Source organism: Neodiprion fabricii, chromosome 1 (genome assembly GCF_021155785.1).
Source record: "Neodiprion fabricii isolate iyNeoFabr1 chromosome 1, iyNeoFabr1.1, whole genome shotgun sequence".
Classification (NCBI taxonomy): Eukaryota; Metazoa; Arthropoda; class Insecta; order Hymenoptera; family Diprionidae; genus Neodiprion; species Neodiprion fabricii.
Window position 1 is genome coordinate 23,131,445 of NC_060239.1, and position 22,603 is coordinate 23,154,047.

Consider the following 22,603-nt stretch of genomic DNA (forward strand, 5'->3'; position numbering starts at 1 on the left):
AAGTTTATGGGTTGAATAGAATAACATGTATGCATCGACTTGTACATGTTGTACCAAAAATTATAGCTAAAACCTGTTCTGTATGGATTACGAGTCATGTTATTGAATAAAACACGCGAAGAATTATTTTAAATACAAATGCGACCCTGACGGGTATTTTAAAAATTGTGTAAATAATATTTGTACCACGAAAGAGTGCTTGAAAATAGTCGCACATTCGGAATTTCTGAGTGAATAATAATTGTAAATCGCATTCCTTGATGTTTGTGTATATGGTGCGTATATATAATAATTTCATATACGTACCTATATCCCTTACAGACGACTGAAACTTTATACATTTTCCTGAAACACAACTGCAAATACATATCACAGCGCGGCAAGTTTACCTCTTTTTTCGATATCAGAATTACGTGATCGCGGTGAGAATTGTCGATGACCATGCATTCGATACCGTGGGCAAGTTCACACGTCGTTGTTACGTCAGCGCATCGATTCTAATTTCCTGTTCTGTAGAGAGGAATTGTAGCCATGATTTCCACCTATGCATATGGTACAGGTATGTCCCTTGTATCTATTTATACATAAATGCAGTAACTAGGTATAGAAGCATGACCATATGTGAACCAGAGAGCTTATGCCCTCAGTGTAGCTCCTGCATACTCGCAGACGATCTATCATGCACGCACGCACCTACATACGCACACTCTAATCATCATTATACATACACATATCGCGTATAACGTTAAGAGTACCTACCTAGGTATCGTGCTCTCTTGACGCTCGGCAGCGTATAAGGAAAAGCAGTAACATAAATTGCGTACGCGGATACAAGCTGCACCAAGATCTCCGGCAATGGTGACCTCTAAAGCGGAGAAGTCGGGGCCTCCGGGTCAACCGATGCACCTGAACTCGATGACCACTTCCCCGGAGTCGACATCGACATGGTCCGTCTCCAACGCACGGGCTTACAGCTTTTTTCATGCTTACTGTACATTTTGCCATATCGTACTTAAGGTCATACATAATTGAACACTAATAACGTCAGGCCGCCGTTCTGTCCGGACGGATAAATGATCGTAATATGTACTTCTAGACTGAAGTAGTATAACCAGATTTACCTCCATAACGGAAAGCGAATTTACGTTGGCCATATGTCCTCTGATCCTTTTTTCTTGAAGCGTTTAAATGTCTTCCGAAATGGCAGAAACAAAAAAATCAGTTTCATATTTACTGGTAATAATGTACGAAAAAATAAGTAGAGACATTGTGAAGGTACTGAGAGATCCGAACGCTTCCAGTCGGTACGTTGCTTCCCAATTTGGAGGAGTCCGCTTGTTCTCGTCGGATGCGTGTCAAGCGTGTAAATCATGACATGATCCCGTCTCGATACACAACGTAATTGCCTTGCTCGGATACTTTTGTATGCGGCAAATAAGGGCGGAAAAAGGGGGAAACATCGTGGGAATATTCACCTAAGATCGACTCCCACGGGCCTCCGAATTTCAGCCAACAACGAAATATAAGTGGATCGCTAAACAGCTGAACAGCCCCGAAATGGATGTGCGATGTTTGAACCTGCTAACGACATCCGCAAACAGCAGACTCGATCCCTATACCCACCGTCAGTCAATATCATCAAATCCAATTCAACAGTCACATCGCAATGACCGTATCAGGAACATCGGATGGATTGCTCCAATATCTCGAGCGTTGCACCGTCTGTGTACATACCGTGATCAAACGATAAACTATAAGCATACATCCAACCGCCTGAGTCTTGCTCACACAAATCGCTGACAGTTTACGTAGATAGGACGAGCCATCCTAAGCCGGAATTTTCATTTGGTGTTCTAAATATGTGCACAGTTTTCTATCTTGGCCTGGTAAAGTGAGGTGATTTAATGGGTTCCTGCAATGGTTGAAGTTTTTCTAGCCCAAGACATGTTGAAGAGTAGTTTCTAATTCTGAAGCAGCATTGTTTTATTTTCATTTCGAATCTGTAAAAATATTGACAAGATGAAGTGCCCCCTCAATTGTTATCGTTTCTAAGCCGATGTGGACATATCGCCTATCGGTCATGGACGACAAGTATGAGGATTGGCTTAGCTCCGATAAATTATCTGCCCTTTATGGGAAAAACAGCGAAACTTATCAGACTGCCAGTTTTCGCAAATATACCGTCAAATCAGTTGTTTCAACCTAATGGTATTCTACCGATACACTGCTTAATCAGTGCAGGTAAATTTCTAATACATTGGCTAACTCGTCATAACGGAAAGTCTGGAAAAGTTTTAGTTGATAAAAGCAGTCTATTTTAAACAGTTACATACTTCAAGAAAAATGTAGGGTGGGTATCCGTGATACAGACTATAATTTGGCATCGACCTGACACTATTCGATTATGTCAATTAGGCACTAAAGTTACTGTAAAATATTCCACGCCGGACAATCTTGGTCAATTTTAACACCGCCATTCTTAATATGCAGCCTTCGAGAATCTTTTCCCCCAAGCATTCTACGAGTAACTAAAAGTAGATTGGGTACAGAAATCTATCAAGTCGGAGTCCGAACGGTCTGGTAACGTGACTTAAGTTGTGCATTAGACCGAGTCTCGTCTTCATGCAGCCCTTGGGCTTTAGAAAATATCTCGCGTGGAGGACGTGAACGCCTTAAAGCGCGTTAAATATGAATGAGACAGCAGCCTCGATGCGTGCAGAGTCAAACGTTTATTTCTGAATGCAAATTCATTCAGATCTGCAGCGTACTGGGAGGTTTCGAATGGCTGACAGGAGGCGGCAAATATTCTCAGCCATTTACCGAGGGTTTGTAGCCTCGTTATTGCTGAATGTAAGGCGAAGGAAGCAGCCGTGAGAACCTCTGCAGTTCATCGGTTCATCTCTCTCTCGTGACCCGGACGCAAGCTGTCTCAGCCTCCACATCTCTGCGGTCGAAAAGTTGGAGTGCAGAGATTCATCGGCAAGCGTGAAGCTACGCCAGACAATCGGTTTGTAATCCTGCCCAAAATATGTCACCGAGCCATCAAAGTTCAAATCTGAACGTGTTACTGCGACCTACGCGTTTGATGGTTATCTCCGTTATTTATATCGGAAATCGGTCCCCCCTTTATGCTCAAAATATACTCTCGTAAAATTGTTAAACTTGCTTTCTATTCGAGTAACGCTTCGCTAAACTCATCCTTCATCTCATAATTCTTCAATGAATAGAATGCTCAGACCGTGCTGTCACTTGTTACGATCGGGATAGATTGAATGTGCTCGTATACCCGGCAATTTATTGGCGGAGTTGGGAACTAAATTCATGCCTTATGTCCCACATTCACATTCATCGTAACTCGAATACCAGTTAATCTTTCTAACCACTTTTATCGAGAACATTGCGATTTATTCAAATAATCGTGGGCGATTGTAACAGCTCACTTCCTTAAATAAGTATATCATAATTTTTTAGCCGATGGAAAAGAACCAAATGGAATAATAACAAGCAAAAATCTTTCATTATTTTTCAGATCTTAGATTATCTTGCGCAATAAGCATTCATTTTTATGTATTTTACTCATTCATAGTTACGTATAAAACAAATTTTGGCAGGTTATACTGCTTCAGCGTTTCAGTTTCGGTGTTCTGTCGTATAAATTTTGATACCGCGTGATAGTAATATGAAAATTTGTGTTCTTAACTATATGAATTTAGTTATAACTGCAGTTGACTCTATTGCCTGAGGATTGGGGAAGGGCAAGGTTAAAATATATCAAACATGGTACACTACGTAGTTTCGAAAATTTCTGAAAACTCTGAAATATCAATTGCAACGTTCATATAAAACTAGACTTTTGTATTTAAGTTACAACAAAGAAAAAATTTCACCCTCTAGTTTCACCTATACCACTGTTCTTCTGATCACTGTCAAAAGTTTTGTCACCATCACCTAGGTCATGGTTGTAATTACCTCGTTACACTTATAGTGTTGGAAAGTTACCGCAATCCCATAAAACCGAGGGCGTTAAAATGAAGAAAAGCTTCGAATGGCGTGACAAACGAGAGGTGGTCGTTTTTCGTCTGGAGGAGCAAAGAGTTAACGTCAAAGGAAAGGGTCGAATATGTTCATGTCATAAGCGTCGCAGTGTCCGGGGCCACGTGGGCCTTTGTGAGATCTCTCGCAGCATGTGGCAAACTTTTTATCCACGTAAAAGGAGCTGGTAAGTGGCATTTTTCACGTCACTCCCCCCTTACACAAGCGACTCGGTGTACAGTATGACTGAATTCAGCGTGTTGTATGTACTGTATGTAAAAAGAGTACGTGACTGAATTTGACGTGAGCACGCCAAACGTAATTCACAGTAACCTCGGTGAAATTTTCACCGTGTATTACGTATATTTATAAGTTTGGCGAACGGCAACTCACGCTATGGAATTTTGAAAATCGCGTGAACACCTTGGTTGCATCAGCGTTATAATTAACATGTAAGCATAACAAAAATGACGCACCGGAAAGAAAAAAATATCGTTTTGGCTACTATTTGGCAACCAAGAGTTGCTTCGTAATAATGGGAATCGACGACGAAGAACACGTTATTATGACGATCCCAGCCCGTGGCAAAATTAGCATCTTATGATGCAGGGTTCGCAGTTGAAGAACCTTGTTGCACGCAATCTTCATTTGGATCGTATTACTTTTTGACTAATCGAAGAGGTTCGGGAAAAATTTCATAAGAGAAGTATGTGAAAACTGCCAATACCAATATCAACGTAAATTCGTATTTTCATAATTCTACGTATTTCCAACTGAAACTGATAGAAAACAAATATTCCTAGATGACATGTTCTTTGTATTTTAAAAGTCGTAAGGAATTCAAAAATAAATGAACATAAGATTGCATTCCATACATAATAATATCGCTTTGCAGATGACAAATAACGCACCAAGTCTTTTTATTGTGATCTTCTACATTATAGTTTATCACATGAACTGTGAATATTTTAGTTTGTGCTGAGAAGACATCGTTCCACTTTACAACAAAACACTAATATAATTCGACCCAACGGATTAAAAAATTCTGAAACAATCCTCTTAGGACATTCGAGTTGAGTGTAATATCGATGATACAGAGATCCATAAACATCGTATATATAAGTATATTTCGAAAGTACAACTATCCTAGAATGATAATTTTTTTTTATGCATCGGTGTTCAAGCTTCTTACAAACTTTGAATGTCTAATCTTTACAAAAACTGCAGGGCAAATGGACGAAGTATGCGAAGCCAATGCAACATTGCTATAACTCATAACTGATTCGTAATTCCGATCGTGGTACGCTTGGCAGTCATTTCAATCATCCATCCTCCACTTCTATGGCACTTGAAATGTACGGTAAAAAACCAGAGGTCATTTGCTCTATGTAAAAATATAATAAAAACCAGCATCAATTATCGCAAGTGTGAATAAACACAGTAACTTGGTATATTCATCTTCAAGATATACTTAAATTCATGAATAAAACAAGATGCGGTGTTATGTTTAAACGGATGAAACTGGTGTTTACACTGTAAAATTTCACTACGTATCAAAAACTGCCGGATTGATTTAGTGAACTGAAAATATGACAATACTTTTATGAGAAATTGGGGTCATGAAATGAATACATCTAATTTATTAGAAATATCGACGCACATTTAAAATAATCCTCTGATCACAGTTATACGAATAAGAAGTCGAAATCTGCCTAATAAATTACCCCAAATCCCTGAAATTTTTATGCTCCATTTCTGTGTAGATTTTGAGACTTCAACCGCTGTATGGCAGATGCAAGTTGAACGCACATTTCGTGTTTTCACCTGCAGTGAAGGCTGCGGATACTGAAAATAGATGACCATTCGAGCAATGAGGCTATCAGAATTTATTGAAAGGCTTATAGAGGAACTTCATGTGTCTGATCCTGTGGACACGGAGCGAGTAGGATACCGGTACCTACGACACGATGTACGATGACTTTCAGGCCATAGCTTTGCTCGGTGATAAAGTGGATAGTGATTCGTTGATTGGGTCTATACAGTCAGATCAGAGTCGAAGTGGAACTCGGAGTACCGAGAGGCACGCAACGTGGTCGTTCGATAGAGTCGATTATTAATACGGCATGTCAAGCCTGGTATTTTCCTAGCCAAACTAACCGAACTGAGCAGTCGTAACGTTACGTCATTGCGGGTACGTCGAGCTGCAGTCAGGCAGGCCCATTCACTTAGCTTACTCCAACCAGCATCCGGCAATGCCTTTCCACGGGTGGTCCGCGCCCAGGACGAGTGACTACTGTACCGGGATGAACGAACATTTGAATGCTATAAATAAATATAAATAAATTGATTTGCCGCTTATTTGCATAAGCAGCCCAAGTCCTCGCGATCAGGGAGGGCTCTTGTCTTCCTTGCCGTCTTTTCTCTTCTCGGTGAGCTCACCCTGCGGCTCGTAGGAGGAGGCAGGACGTTGATTTATACACCAGGCATCCGCGCCTCCGTCTCCTGAGAACTGGATACGCGCTGAATTTTGCTCGACTTGAGGCTCTAGTCGAGATTTGCGACTGAGGATGGCCTGTACTCTGGAATCCGCAGTCCAGAATGTCCAAAAAACACGTTCGAGGCCCAGTTCAGGTCGAGGGACACTGCACAGTCAACCAGGCAGAACTGACCCAGGCAGCATTTCATGTTGCAGTGATATCTTCGCTGTCTTGCTACACCTAATTTTTGTGACCAACTGCTGCAACTTTCGCGAGACCTGATCTTGATCTCACTATCATTCATGTATGATTATATTTGTGCAATATTGCAAAATCCTTCTTCATGGACATTGAACATTCTTTTATGGACAATATCTTGAAAACATTCGTACGAATGTTGTGCAATAAGAGCAGCCATGAGAAATACTACAACACTATAGCAACTCGACTGCAAAAACAATATTGTGAATATAAATGGTTTCCATAGTTTGAAAGGCCAACCGATTTGATTCTAAACGCCGTAGCTCTTAAATCGAGAACTGGCTCTAACCGTTGAAAATCACGGGTTCCACCACCGAACAAGGTTATTTGCTCGAAAAACTGGTAATTTCGGGTTATCTTCGGAAAGAGAGGGCGTGGGCGACCGTCTGCCCTTCGATGGTAGTTTCGGTAAGTAAGCGTATGTCATTAACCGTGTCCTCAAAATGGTCATTACACCATTCCCTAGCCGCAGGATTTTCTTTTGGGTTTACTAAAATTGTCTGCTGCAGTACCGCAGTTGAAACACCGTATCTTTGTTTACTTGTACATGTGACCTGAATATTTTCAATGCAATACATCATCGTCATACGGATACAAGTCGAAATTGATAAGAACAGATTGCTAAAAAGAGTTACTTTTTAAAGAGCATAGCGGACCAATTCGTTATACGTTATCTGAACGGTATGTGATAAGTTATCAAAAGTAGGGCATGAATTTTGCACGCTTTCTTTCGGCTTTCTTTACGCGAACGAAACTTACTAAAGTTATGATAAAAACAGACAATTGAATATATCATGCCGTGGACTCGAATTACGTGAGAAGATATTAATGGCCCGTGTAGTCGATTAATGCTAATTCTGACACAGTTTATAACGCCTCCACCTATCAGGCTTCGAGTATATTTCACTCCAGTTTAGGAGTTCGTATCTTAACAAAAAATTAATACTTGCCCACCCACCTTCAGGGTCCTAGCTAAGATAGATAGAGCCATTAGCATCGAAAGAGCAACTATAATGAAGTCAGTGTTTACGAGGCTCGTAAAAAAACAGTGCAAAACACTTTCGGATCCATGCGCAGCAGTGAAAATTTAACATTGGAAGAGTCGCTCATCATGGCCATGAGGAAAAATCTACACTATAGCAAATATTAACTAACGTGTCGCAACGAATTGTCGCGTATTGGATCGATTGTATCGATGACAGATCTTGACGTTTTGGCCATCGAATTCTCGGCTATGAATTATTACCACGATAATCCCCTCATCAGGCGAATCATTCGGTTGATATTTCTGGCGTTTTTGCCCCCTCCTACCTAGGCAGAGGTTCTTCCGGCTCTGCCGCATCCCGACAGCCAACAGCCGACAGGCAAGAGGCAAGAGGCAGGAGGTAGGAGGCAACAGCCAACAGCCTCTGTTGATACTTCCCCCGCAATTCACTCAGTCGTACCATGACCACGTGCGCGAGTGGTACTGGTTTATCAGGCCCGGAAGAGTGGGTCGTATAACTAGAATTGTCGTAGGAGCTACATCATCTGAAATTTTGCGAAGCTGGTGAATTACTTTCGGCAATAACCTGAGGCCAGGTCGTCGCTGTGCGAAATTGGTACAACCGATTGGGACGCTCGGTGGTAAAGTTGCAGGTTGTGATGCGGATACTTTGAGCGATACATGACTGTGTCACTTGATCCGTAAAAGTGTCGTGCAGTATAACGTTTCGGGAAGTTTGCGGTTGCGGTGAAGATGCGTGAAAGGCAGTATCAGCGACGCGAATTTGCTTAGCAAAGCGCGTTCACTTACTTCCTTACGTTACGATTGTAGCGACGATTGCAGTATTTTTTCATTCTGATCACGGAAATTAGACAACGAGTGAAAAGCTGCTGGTGCAATTGTTATACGATGATCGGAACATTGACTTCCTTCGAAACACGTGAACGCCACACTATCGCCTTCGTTCTTGAACAAACACATGATCAGACAGTTCAATCACGAGTAGAAAAGTGTTCGACGATGAAGGTCTACTCGTGAACCCTTTTCAAGTGTACTTATAGTTTGACGTGTGATGATGGTGTGCCTCAACCGATCCTGATAAGAATCGTCACGCGTGAATCGAGCAGAGCCACACCTGGAATCACCGAAACGAAGATGACCTGCAACGGCCATGCGGCGGTCATCCGTTATGGCCTTTTTCTGGCATTGATAAACGTCGTCATTGGTAACAACCAGACGGTGAGTAGTTGCGAAAAGTATCGTTTTGTCGCGACTTGACACACCAGCGAAAAGATAGATTTTTACATCGTTTGGCACATTTGATTAGCCAGGCAATGAAAAGATGCGTCATGCCTAAATATTCGGGAAGGTGTTTTGGGTGTCGTTTAGCGATTTACGACCGCGCCAGCCAAGGAGAAGAAGGCGTAACTCTTGGATATCATTTTTGTTCAATTGCGTCACGATTCGGGTGAAATCATTGTTATTCATTCAACGACACAGATAAAACTTCGTAACCACGACATTTATTGCCATGGTGACCTCTGCTTACTTAGCCCACGATTCAGTCGGCCGAATGCGAAAACGATATATCATTAGTGATGCAGCTTGAACAATCACTTAGCGAAAGCGTATCTTGTGCTCCTGGAATTTTCAGGGGTGCTTAATCCAAGTCCGACATAGAAATCATCGGGCCAAGATGACAACCATTTTCCAGATACCTATGAATTCCTTGAATTTTGCACCGCTTTGAAAATTCAGCGATTTGTCGATTCGCCGTAGAAGACATCAAGTTTTAAAGCATAACTTTGCGAACAGAGGAACTTTTTCATAACGATGTCTTATCAAAAATTACTAACATTTCTTGCTATCGATATGGGCGTCTTTTTAATTTTTTCGTAGAATATAAAGTTTTATTAGATTAGAATCAGTTTGCTGTTAGAATCAAAAGTATTACGAAAATATTTGCAAGATATGGCCATCGATTAATTAATTGTAAGACAACTTTACTTGAACAATAACGTAACGAATGAATCTTCTACCGATCCTGAAAGCGAAGTTTGCATGTTTATAGTAAATAAATCTCCTTGTTCTCCCTGATTTTCTTCAATTGTTATCAATTTTATTTTCACGAACAACAAGTGAATATCGTATCAGGATCATTAAATAATTAGGACTCTATGAATCCCCAAAATATATAATTGATTCAAATAAAAAACAAATTTATTTGGGCAAATTCATTTGTAAATATACAAATTTATCTTTAAGTATATACAATGAAACTTGAAAATCTCCCAGAAGGAAAACATTTCATTAAACACGAGCAAATCCACTAATGTTATGTGTTTATTCTTCAAAGGAATAAGCACAAATGAATCGATTAGGATTGGAGGTGCTTCTGAAAACATGTAATTTCGAAATTACGAACTTGCTTTTCTCCGGAAGCACTGTTATTAAGCGTTCCACGATGGACCGAAAAGAGCATCGTGAACTATTGCAAGAGTATTTGATGGTTAGTTTGTCCTGGAGGATTTTTTTCTATTGTCAATAGATTCAACACTGCAATTAGTCTAGGTTCACGGGCAAACAAAAGTCGCTTTTTACTACAGTCTGCACCGTGAATAGACATTCAGTCCAGACTGTAGACAAACAAATTAACTAATTGGTATCATTTTCCAGCTTTGAAATGCATATCCTCCCATACTTATGCAAACAGACAAGATATAAAAATACTGCAAAAATTGCGTTTGGCGACAAATAAATTATAACGCAAAAAATATAGCTAAGCTCTTTATGTTCTTGGTACAAATAACGACTACATTATTTTAGGAGACTTTCCGAAATCATTTTACAATTTTAACCCTTTGTTCGTAAATGTTTGCGGAAATCACAACCAAAATCCGAATACATGGTAACAGACAGTGTCACAGAAGAGTAATCCAAAAAGTTAAGAATAATTTCCAATGCTTTGCGAGAATTTTTACAATCGTTGGTTACTGATTTATAGCTAAGTAATTAATTGAGCAGCCGTTTCGTGACATGAGTTTGTAGAGTATATTTTGTTATCATTTGTTTGTCGCTGAAAGTATGATTGTAGCTAATTATACATATTGCTACTTGTAAATACGTCGTCTTATCAGCAAGACAATTTCGGGGAAATCGAATGATGCAACTTTATCTCAATACTGAAATGTTCTTACTGAAGAATTCCTCAAAACGTGCGGCCCGCAATAATGGTATCAAATTAAATTTACTTTATTGGTATTTTTAATTGAAGTACGCATTCTTTGTAAACTCAGCGATTTCTTTTTACTTATGTCACGGAATTATTTGAAACTTCGCCAATATGCGGCACTAGTTGAATAAACTTTCTGTTAATTAACTCAGACTTTTAAGGATGTACATATTGGCTATGCATTCTCAATCAAAAGTGAGTCTCGTGGACAGTATTGAATAATTTATGATAAAATAAAAATGAAAAAAAATAAAAACAAATCAACCACAAGAAAGGTGATATGAAAATTTAACGTGAATGATAATAATGTCAAAAAGTTATCAATAAACTGCTTAAACAAAACATTATTTAATAAATTTTCAGGAAACGCTGTTTTTTGTCATATTTATTTTTCATTTATTTGCTGCGCGTGATAGTTTTTTAAGGTATATTTTTCTTGATAAAAATATAACATTCCCGAAAGAGTAAAATAAAAAAATCTAACACAATTCGTACCAAGTTTTTTTCGACAGTTGCTCAGAATGGCCGTATTTAAAAAAAAAAATACACGAGGTCACAGAAAACAAGTGGTAGAATTAGAGAATGGTTGATTATTCAGCCGATTATAATTCTAATAAATCATACTAGCCAATGATTTCAGTTGATTGCACCATATGACTTAATATACATCACTCTGAATTTTCTGAAGTGATCGAACACACACTGACTTACCCTAATATACATACCGGAACCGAAAGACAAACTACTTGGAATACCTTATAGTTTGGTAATAAATGGGTATACATATTGTGAAATGTCATAAATGGAAGGATTGTCAGGCTCTTAAGAGGCTTCATCCAACTGTGTCCCTGGCCTATTAGCATTACCGAAGGAGACGGTTTAGTGTCAGCTAGTCAGTCAGTCAGTCAGTCAGTCAGTCATCCGCAGTTGACGAAAAAGAAAAGACAAAAAAAAAAAAAAAAAGCATGGGAATAGGAGAAGTAAAACAAAGGCCACGTTTCTCTTCGTTATAGAATCAAGCCATAGCCAGACAAACAAAGCTTGCGGGAGGTCGACTCCGGACGCTCTGTCTGAGATTTAAATTGGCCCCTTAGTTTACCGGACAGAAAGCTTCCTCGGAGACCCGCGCTCTTCTTAACTGTTTAGAAACCAAACTGAGGCACGACGCTTCGGCTTGGGCATCATTTGTTCCCCGGTAAGAAGCGATGCGGTGCAGCTGGAGAGGCTGCAGGGCCAACAGATCCTGCAGCCGCCGATGGAGCAACGAGGCATCTCCGATGTCCCTGCGGTATATACCACCCGCAGAACTGAACTCGTTCCGCTGATAAGATCTTTGGCTAGACGACCGAGTCTGCTGCGGGGATAAGACCGCGAAACTTTCTTCAAGCGCGAATCATCCTTGTCCCGAAATCTGAAGGGGGTCAGGATCAAAATTCCCGAAGATGATGATTTTCAGAAAGTTTCCAGAGTGAATCGTTTCGATGACTTGCGCAAATTTGAACCGAACGATAAGAATTATTCGAAATCTTAGACTTTTGGTAATTCGAACATTTCGGGCCCAACACAGAAGACACAAATTTTCTAAAGGGTGGATGCGTGCGGTGGACTAACGTAAATAGAGAGAGCGCAAATATATCGAGGGGTGTGTGCGTGAGCCTGGAATAAATACGGCTCAACAGCTCCATCGAGGACTTTTGTAAATCTCGGTTTATATTTGGATAAGACAAATATTTACCTATTCAGTTTCCGTCCCCCTCGGTTTATCTCTTTCAGCGCGGAAGGATTTTGGGCTTAGGGTGGCGGAGCGGGTCCGTTTTCGGTAACCCGAGCTTGTTATCTCGTTGTTTAGGGACACGTGACTCTCTATAAAGTTTCCGGAAGACTTTCGTGATCCTAAGGATAACCTGCAGTACGTGCAGGTTGTCCGAAGTTGTTAGATAGCTGTACCAACAGGAAACGGTGAAATTTAGCAGAGCGAGCGTTTGACTGCGCAGGCGCTAGCTTTATCGGATTTTCATGTAGATTGGTGAATTGAAAAGTGGGTGAATTTGGGGAATTTGTATCATTGAAATTAATTATTTCATTGGATTGGGGTTTATTTTATTCCAGAGAATGTTACGTATGAACATATTTTTCTTCTACTAGAATCAATTAGTAAAAAACTTTGTTATTGACAGGTGACATGTTTGGCGGTGCCCGTGATATTTCAGAAATGGCTTAACCGATGTTCTTCAATTTGGAGGCAGTATTTTTGGAAAGTTTAGTCTCTTTGCGATAGTCCAGTCTTTTTTTTCAGGAAATAAAAAAATCGTTAATTTCGGTTGAAAAAACTAATTAAAACTTCAAAGATCTTATTTTCCTAAAAAAACGTGGGATCGCGGCAAAGAGGGTGAACCATCTAAAAATACTGTCTCGAAGTTTGAAGCAAATCGGTGGGATTGATGTGGGGGTTTGAAGCATTGCAGACACCGCGCAACATCTCATTTCCTATTAATTGGTTGTAATAAAAGAGAACATGTAAATAAAATTTGATGTTACATGCTTTTGAATAAGATTAGCTCCAATCGAATAAAATAATTGGTCGTCGAGATATGAACTCCCATGAACTCCCAAAATTTATCCATTTTTTCAGCCGCCTTCTCATATACTGAAACTTAAGATGTCAAACGTGGCTTATGGATGTTATTCGTGTTATGTATCACGTGATGCGAATTTTCTTAAGACTGATAACTAATGACTGCTACGAGTGTTCATACGTGTATAAACAACATCATTTCAATTCATCACCCAACACGGTAGAGTTTGATATTTCATGCCCGGTTTCGAGTGGATTGGCTCCCCTGTGTTGCAGACGAAAATATCGCTCCGGTACGACCTCGCTGACCAATAGAATTCAATTATCTTGCGCATGCGCAGTCGGTCACTCAGCCTGCTAAGTTTCACAACTTCCTTTCCGTATAATGAGTACATTCGAATATCAGTTTGGATCGTGGTCAGGATCTTTTCTATTCTCTCTCTCTCAATTTTTTTGGTTATAAGAAAGAGCAACGTCACTCTGGACGTAGGTATAACACGGATGCATCTGGATCGAGGAGTGCGAAGCTATTAGCCGCTAGGAGCATCGAATGAAAAGAAAATTGATACGAGGATGAGAAAAACGACCTCTTAAGTCGACGCCTTTTAAAAGCCATCCCAACCAACACCGGACCGTGCGTCGAACCATACGGCAAGGCCTCCGTGTGTGACTGATGAAACGAAGATTTCGTGTCGCACACACGGAGCCAGTGACGCGTTATATTTAGGCTGTTTATTGTTTGTTGTGTCTAAGATGGACGCGGACTTGTCGCACTACATTTCTCTCGACTAAATACCATCATCCTCCTTTATCTCGCAACATAAATTATACGATGAAAAAATTTTATACCCGCGATCCGTCCCACCGGAAAAACACTTCCGATTACGAGGAGGATTTCCTATTCCAGGTGCTTCGCGTTATTCGTGTTACGTTGGTGAGGTAACAAAATAAATATAAATGTCAAACACACACAGGCGCGTGTGTGTGTGTGAAGAATTTATTACCATGCTGAGCATTGCATTATCCCATAATAATCTATAAATATGGCTTAAATCGTTCGTAAATAAACAAGCTTGTATAAGGAACTGAATAATTGTTCCGTGGTATTTTATATCAGGCATTAATTGGTAGAGGATTAAACTGATGACTATCTGGTGTTGTGTTAATTGTACCATTTTTACCCCAAATTTTGTTACTGGGGGATTTACAAAGGCAATATTTATCTCAAGAGAATTACAAATAAACATTATACGGCCAATTTTCGTATTGGAAAATTATGGGAACATAAATAAAAGTACTGCTTTGAATCCGCGTCACCTTATCCGTATATTTCTGACGTCATATTAAATATTAATAACAAATCTTCGAACAACATGTACGAAGCTACTTTGCAACGTGATGTTAATTGAATTCAACCGTTTTTCTTTACCGGTGCGAAAAGAGTCGTTGGATTACACACGTTAAACATTAATGGAAAAAATACGCGTTTTAATATTTCTGAGAGTTTCTGTGTATGTATTTTAACAACGCACGGAATCACGTATCCTAGAATGCGTATAAAAATATGGTCCAAGTTTTTATTCTTCTCTGGCTAACCATTCCAATTGAACCTAGTTCGGTTTGTATCGAACCTAAATATTTAACCCTATCGAATCACAGTTGAGCGTTCGAATTTCGTCAGTTTGTTGGTGAATCAGAATTTGATTGTATTTTCTGCGAAACATTTTCCCCAATCCATGAACCCGCGTTAGAAAACAATGAAAATTGACCCATGCTCCTTTAGCATCCGGCTTAGAACTAATAGGACGAAAATTTGGACCCACGGTTTCTTGTTTCGCCCGAAAAATGACCCGCTAATGCTTCCCACCGTTAGATTTACGGGCGTGATAATTTAGCCAACAACCGAGACCGACTTGCCGCTGTGCGAGGTAAATTTGTTACTCGGAGTTCTGGGGCACGAAGATCAGGAGCAAAGCTGTTAGACACAGAGACTCGTTTCTTGAGTTAATTAAGTCGAAAAAGCCAGCAGCAGCACCTGACTTCGCATCTCAGACGCGAAACATGCCCACATCCGCTCTGAGAAATGGCCTGCTAACCGGGGTCACGGTGACGATTAGTAGGCTGGAGATGTAGTCCTTGGGATCCGCGTGTTGCCATTCTCTGCCAACTCGGGAATGCCGCTGACAATTAGCCAGCGAATTCGACGACATCTAATTTCAATTCCGTCCATAGTAGACACCTGCATTTCCTCAAGCTGCTTGTCATTCGATCGAAGCATCGTTCAATCGCTGCATGGCAAGCAGGCGATATGTGACAGTGGAAAGTAAATCCCTCTTAATTTTATTCCCGCGATGTTATTTAGTAACGAATTTTTACGGGCTTCAACCTGTGGGCCGTCTTCTTATAGGTAGGTATATACCTAGGTATACCTACAGCTGGGTGCGACAGACCTTGTGGCACATACCCACGCATGCGGCAAGGCAAGTGCATTAAATGTCCGACTGGTATTGCCGCTGTGCAAGCTGTGCACAGCTATCTCTTCGTGGGCGAGTGATTGCGGTATACGTTAACAAGTAATTAACGAATTTGTGACTTGATATTAATTTTCATAAATTAGTCGAGGCCGAATACCACGTACCTTTCTTTTTCCCTCAATTTATAAACGAGCAATTACAAGCTGGATTGAAAGCCTACGGAAACGCGATTTGCCCGAGGGCTCTTCGGATGTGGAACAAGTTCGTAAACTACATTTAATCACTCGATATGTGAAAGATTTATCATGTACTGATTATTCGGAAATTTTAGAGACATAGCTTCGATTTTGAGCTCATCTTAAGGACATGTAGTCACGATACATTCGGTATTCCATTACCAATAGATTCTCATGCATTTTTCGGAATTTTTGGGAAATCGGGAAACTTTCACTCGATCTTTTTATACATTACATCAGTAATCTACACCGTTTATCAATTTAATTAAGTGGACTAATCACGAATCTGTCTTACCAGTGATATGATAAATATTTCAACCTGAAGTTGAGCCTCGCATGCTATTGCTACTAATTGTAAGTCAATTACGTAACCAGTTTTGCAACGATACCTTTGGGACGCAGCTTATTTGTAAAATATCGATAAATGCATGTGAAACAGTGTGATTATTGAACCAATTTACCCAAATTGGTTTGAGTATGGGATTGAAAGAGTTTATTGAATTTGGATATAGTGTTATAATCGACATTGATCGATATGTTAAAACTCAAACTGTCAAGAATTATCGCTGATTGAAGTAGTTTCTATTAATTTTCAACAAAACTTATCATTTACGTATTTAGCACCAAAACGTGTGGTCAAAGAGAAACATTTTTCATCGGATGCAAAATTTAGAAGATAATCAAAATTACCTAATGCCGAATCATATTCTGAAACTAATCATCCGATTAATTTATACATATGCAGAGATATGTTAGGTATTGCATACTGTAGTTTCCCGTTAATTTGTTGATAAATAAATTCGTTAATTTGTTGATAAATCAGTAACGTGGTGTTGCAGGGTTTCGATTAAGGTATTGCATTTATCGATTGGTCTTTAATCAATCCATATTTCAAATTGCTAGTTCGACTCTTAAATTTCCGATTTGAATGATCGATGGCTTCACTGCTTAAGGCCCTGATTTTTCCAAAAAATATTCAGGCTTGACTTTAAATTTTGCCTCTAATCTATCCATTCGCTCAGTCGCTATTACTGTGGTCTATACGACCATTTGCTTTCATGATCTATTTTACCCCATTCAAAGTGCCCGTAAGTAACAAGTCCGTGTGGAAAACCCGCGAAAAAGAATTACAACCGGATAATAAATAATAATATTCCCAAGAAACGAACGACGAAGTTAATGACAGTAATTAGTTGATAAATACCGACCGAAGAATTGATTTCGTTAGCTGGTTTTTTCGATCAATATCAGAGGAAATATCACACGAGATTGCAGGGCGTTCCCTGTAGCAGACAGGAAGTAAGCGGTTGGGTTGACAAAAAGTTGTCTGAAGAATGCTGCGCTCATCTCTCCAGCAACAGCAATCCCGGGTGTTCGTATGGGATGGATGATTTTATCCACGATACGATTCAACTTCGCGCATTTCTGACGTCCTCCGCTTCTTCTGTACAAAACATTTCATATTTCTCTTCTACCCGTGGAGTGAATCGAACCAATTCCTTTTCGGAGTCTCACAGCTCCACGACCAGTACAAATCGACCGGAGCGTCTCTTCGAGATTTTACCCGAAAAAAAGGTCCCCGGAAAACCAGTTCTCATTTTTACATTATATATGTACACGAGCTCTTGAATATACCGTTGCACTTCCTGCACCTCGAATAAATAGAATCCTCTTTTTTTACTCTATGTCTCTCCTTTAGTAGGTGCAGACGTCTCGCCCGGTGCGGATCATGCAAAGCCGTAGGATTAGCCACTCAGGCACGTGTGTAATCTCTCTTTGAAGAGAGAATCGAAAAGGTTGTCGTCGACGGTTCAACGGAACGTCGACATGGCCTGCAGGAGATATCCATGCATGCTGGGCTAGCTGTCGTCGAGCAGTAAATCACGATGCACTGTACAATACACCCCAGGGCGGTCAACACGTGTTACGTCTTGTCTCCTCGAAGGTTGCGCGTCTTTCCGTACATATAAATATTTTATTTATATACGTATATATTATATTTCAGAAATGTGCTTGTGTACCGAGACACTCCATTTTCTCTCATCCTATCCTGCCATGCTTACTCGGACTTAAGAAGCTCTCTCTCTCTCTCTCTCATGCGCTGCTTTGTCTTACCGTCTTGGATGCGACGCTATCTTCTTCCCTGCATGGCCACACAAGACGACCGGAAATTCATTTCTGCGTTATTAAATTCGTATTTATTGACACTCTGCCGATAACGATTACATTATAAGACTATTACAGAAACTCGCGTGGGCGGAAGTAAAACAGGGTTACACGGTACATACGGCTTTGCGTATGTGTCTACTTCTTTGGTCAACGCTGAAATTATACGTGTTTAATTCATTTATTAATAGTAGACACGGGAAAGACCTCGAGTATCAAGTTGTCGTCGCGTAATTATGGAACGTTTGCGCGTAACATAACATACAACGTAACACACAACCCAGTCAAATAAGGTATCATAGTTTTCCGAAGTAAAAATCCTACAGCGATGCTTGTTTTTCTACTCCTTGTAAGTCGCATCGCTTCTGATTAATGAGAACGACCGAATATACCAATGTGAGTACAAAGTAAAAGTATTTCTATGGAAGATGTAATCAAGGAAATTATTAACACCAAAATATTGACTTTTTTCTCCTAGGCTAAAAATGTTCAAGTGTAAATCAAGAGATTCCAGCTCTGTCGAACGTCAAGTGCGCAGGTGTACAACTAATACTCATTATTAATCGAAAGCGTTGGTAAAATAACAACCGAAGACCCTTTGGGATTTCCACTTCGATTGCTCAACGTTTGAACATCAGTTTCTCTTCAACTCTGTTCGAAGGATGGTTGCACATGGTTGAAATCAAGCAAAGTGCATGAACGAGTGTTGTTATTATCTGTTTAGAATCTATATGCGGTAGCGTGCTTTCAGTCGAGTGGTTCGGTGGTCGTCGACTTCAAAACGTGTTTCTATAAATTTATGTCGCCCGACACTCTCCGGTGCAGCAGTCGCTTGTTTAAAGTTAAGTATTAAGACATGCGATATCAACGATGAATGGACCTAATAGAACCCAATAACTCGTCTAATACATTGATCCAAACGGAGTGCATGGTGGTGATAAAAAAATCACGGTTAAACATGACCATAGTTAATTCGACCTGATTCCGCATCAGCTACTCAACATCTCACAGGACGTATCATGTTGTCGGATCGTCCGCGACCTACGATACAAACATAATTACCATCAATTATAATTCAAACGAATTAATATCGCAGCTCCGAACGAACGAGGTGTTGAATGTCTAGCTCGAATCGTTTGCACATTGCGAGCAAACTAACGAGTCAACAGTAGACGGTTCAAGCGAACGAGCCAGACGGCTGATAAGGCGACGTAAGATTGACATCTTCATCTTCTAATCCCAAGTTCTAATTGCATTGAACTGTCCGTTCATAGTGACCTAGCTTCATTTCCGCTACCAAACTGCTTTCGTATCCATGCATCGCGCAATGAAGCTCAAACTAGCAGCCACACTGAGGAAAAAAAGTCATCGAACCAAACAACTAATGTTCTTGATTTTAGTTTATTTGGTTCGATAATTTATCATTCGGAACAACCACTTTTTAGTTGAAACAAAGATATTGATGCATCGATTTGAATGCAAGTACGTATTTATTTCATAGTATTAAACTGGATATTTCGGAACGACAACTTCGCTTGAATCAACAAGCCTCATTTAATTCGTGAAAGAATAGTATTTTAACCGCTGAACATATCGATTCAAAAGTACGGAGAGATTGGAAATAATAATCCCACGCTTGCTAAAATATCCACAATATTGCCAGATAGTATATTCGTCTCAATGTGATGTTTGTCCGACATAATCAATAATAACTCTGATCACAGAAACGTGTAATATGTTGAAAAAAGAATTTTTTTCACAATACAGGTCTTGATATTCATTTACGAAAATTATTCTGTTCGTCAGATAATATAAGCTACTTCAAACAAAAAAAATTTCATCCAAGAAAATGAGGATATGATTGAGTGGAACCAAGAAATAGTTATTGAGTTGCTGTATGTACCACATGCAATTCAAGTTATTGACTAATGCAATGAAATATGACTTTCCTCAGTTTCAAACAATCGCGTGTAGTCGAAAATAGCAAACATACACTTGAAATTGATTTCAAGAACGCTCGATACCATTGCATACGCGCTTGCAATAAATGAATCGTTATTTCTACGAAATGAACATTATTTCACTGAAATAAAATTTTTGTTGATTCGCTAATCTTCTGATTATTTTATGTGCATGTTTCACGGTTTTCAATCAAAATGATAATTCATTCGAAATAGTACCAATTTCGGTCACCAGAGGGCAAGCTTTCCCGCTTGAAAAGTAGCTTCAAGGATGTTCATATACTCGAATCATTCGCATTACTCTTAATCTGCCGACTATGTGTGATGCGATATGTTGCGTTACGGTTTTGATCCATCCATGTTTCCCCAAACCTATTTTGAAGTGACGCTACTACACTCGCTTGTTGGCATTTAATAACAATAGTATTTCGTCGTGAAAAAAATATTGTAAATTTGTAACCGAGCGATGCTTACACTACGTTGATATATCCATAATACTCAAATACTACTAAAGGAATCATTGAATTATTTAAATATATTTTTAATCCAAATACAGGTTTAGTTGCTGTGATATCAGTTTTTTCTGTACAATGCCATATCTTCTTTCATCGGAAGAATATCCCATTGGTCGTTGTAAACATTATTTGAGTGAAGGGACAATTTGTTTGTCATGAAGCATGCAGCGTCTGGATAAACATATCAAACCAGAAGAGCAACTCGGTGAGTTATGTCGCTCAATCTCTGTTTAATCCATTTAAATTATTTTTCATTGGACTTGAATACGGATGTTTTGAATTGAAAACTACATAAATTGTCGCTTTGAATAAGTGTGCTGTCAGGACTATTACAAACGCATGGATTATTTGGATCAATTATGATTTATTGAATCCAATAACTTTTTTTTCTCAGTGCAGAGTTGGCAATCAAACGTGTTAAACTTTTTGGAAATAGAAAAATGCAGTTCAGTTTTATCCTCATAATTCTATTATAGTATCGAGCATTCAAAGTGTTTCACAAAATTTTGATTTTACGGACTTCTTTACCTTATTCGAATGAATAGTAAGTAATTCTGGCTGCTAGCTCCAGCCTCTGGTCAACACGCACCGCTTCACCCTTGTGCATACACACATGGTCAGCAAGATGCGGTAAGAACAGAAGTTGTGTATTCTGCTCTGCAGTGTCCAGTGTCACCTGCCGATGACAAAATTGATCCCTGTGCTTCCGGTCGGTAAAAGGCACGCTGCACAATAAGCGATAGGATTAAAGCTTTCTTTTTGTTTATAATGTATTTCCAGGAGTTAAGTGGTTAGGAAGGTGATGACAGATTTTCTGTATCCCGATTTCGAACGTCTGATAAAATATGTTTCACAAGTTGGCTTCCCTGAATGTTAGGAAGCTAACGGATACTTTCTTGAAATTGCGCAACCTTCGGGTATCGGCAGTCGCAAGGTCAGTTAGGGTATCGGATGTACTACTCTGAACCCACCACGGCAACGTGAAACGTGAGAATGATGTAAAATTCTATTTTTAATGCATTGTCAATATTGCTCCTCTACTGACTCATACCTATATATATATGTATATATACATATAAAATAAATGTAAATCTCCGAACGTGCGAAACTGAACCAATTCATCGTTGAGACTTATGCTGAGAGGACAAGCTATGGATATAACCTATAGTATAATCAATATACAATCGGAGTGTATTCGTTGGACCACGAATAATATGCGAATGAACGATTGAAACACATGTTTTCTATTAAACATCCGATCCCCTCGATTCTTTCGCGAAATTCACGAAACGGCTACAAATAGCCACAACGCTTGTTACGTCATTGCTCACACGTGGTGGCATCTTCGAATCCACGTACGAGTCTTTTTAGTACACGTATAATTATATCAAATTTGAATTTGTTGGATGATGAGATGGACGAAGATTCCACTGCATGATTTTGCGTTTTATTGTTGCTCGTATTTCAGTTGTACTTCAAGTTTCTCACTTGTAACGCTCTTACCTCGTTTATCTCCCAATGTTGCATGATATTCACTTTTATCAAGACTTTCAGCAGAACTTTCAACGAATTTCATATTATTTCTATTCTCACTTCTAATTATACAATTTCCTTCAAGTGGTGTTTATATTCTCATTACTCCAAAATTTGTGCCATAATTACTTCTTATTCGGTACAGTAAATTTTGTG

At 39.5% G+C, this 22,603-nt stretch overlaps 1 protein-coding gene across 2 annotated transcripts in view; it reads left to right on the forward strand.

Moving 5' to 3' along the window:
- The first annotated feature begins 8,220 nt into the window (after positions 1-8,220).
- The window catches only part of LOC124180314 (serine protease 55-like), a 123,568-nt gene continuing 109,185 nt past the window's right edge, over positions 8,221-22,603 (forward strand). For both annotated transcript variants that reach the window (XM_046565707.1, XM_046565716.1), the window contains exon 1: positions 8,221-8,994. In XM_046565707.1, coding sequence (XP_046421663.1) covers positions 8,911-8,994 — 84 coding nt within the window. In that variant the 5' untranslated portion in view covers positions 8,221-8,910. The remainder of the gene's footprint in view (positions 8,995-22,603) is intronic.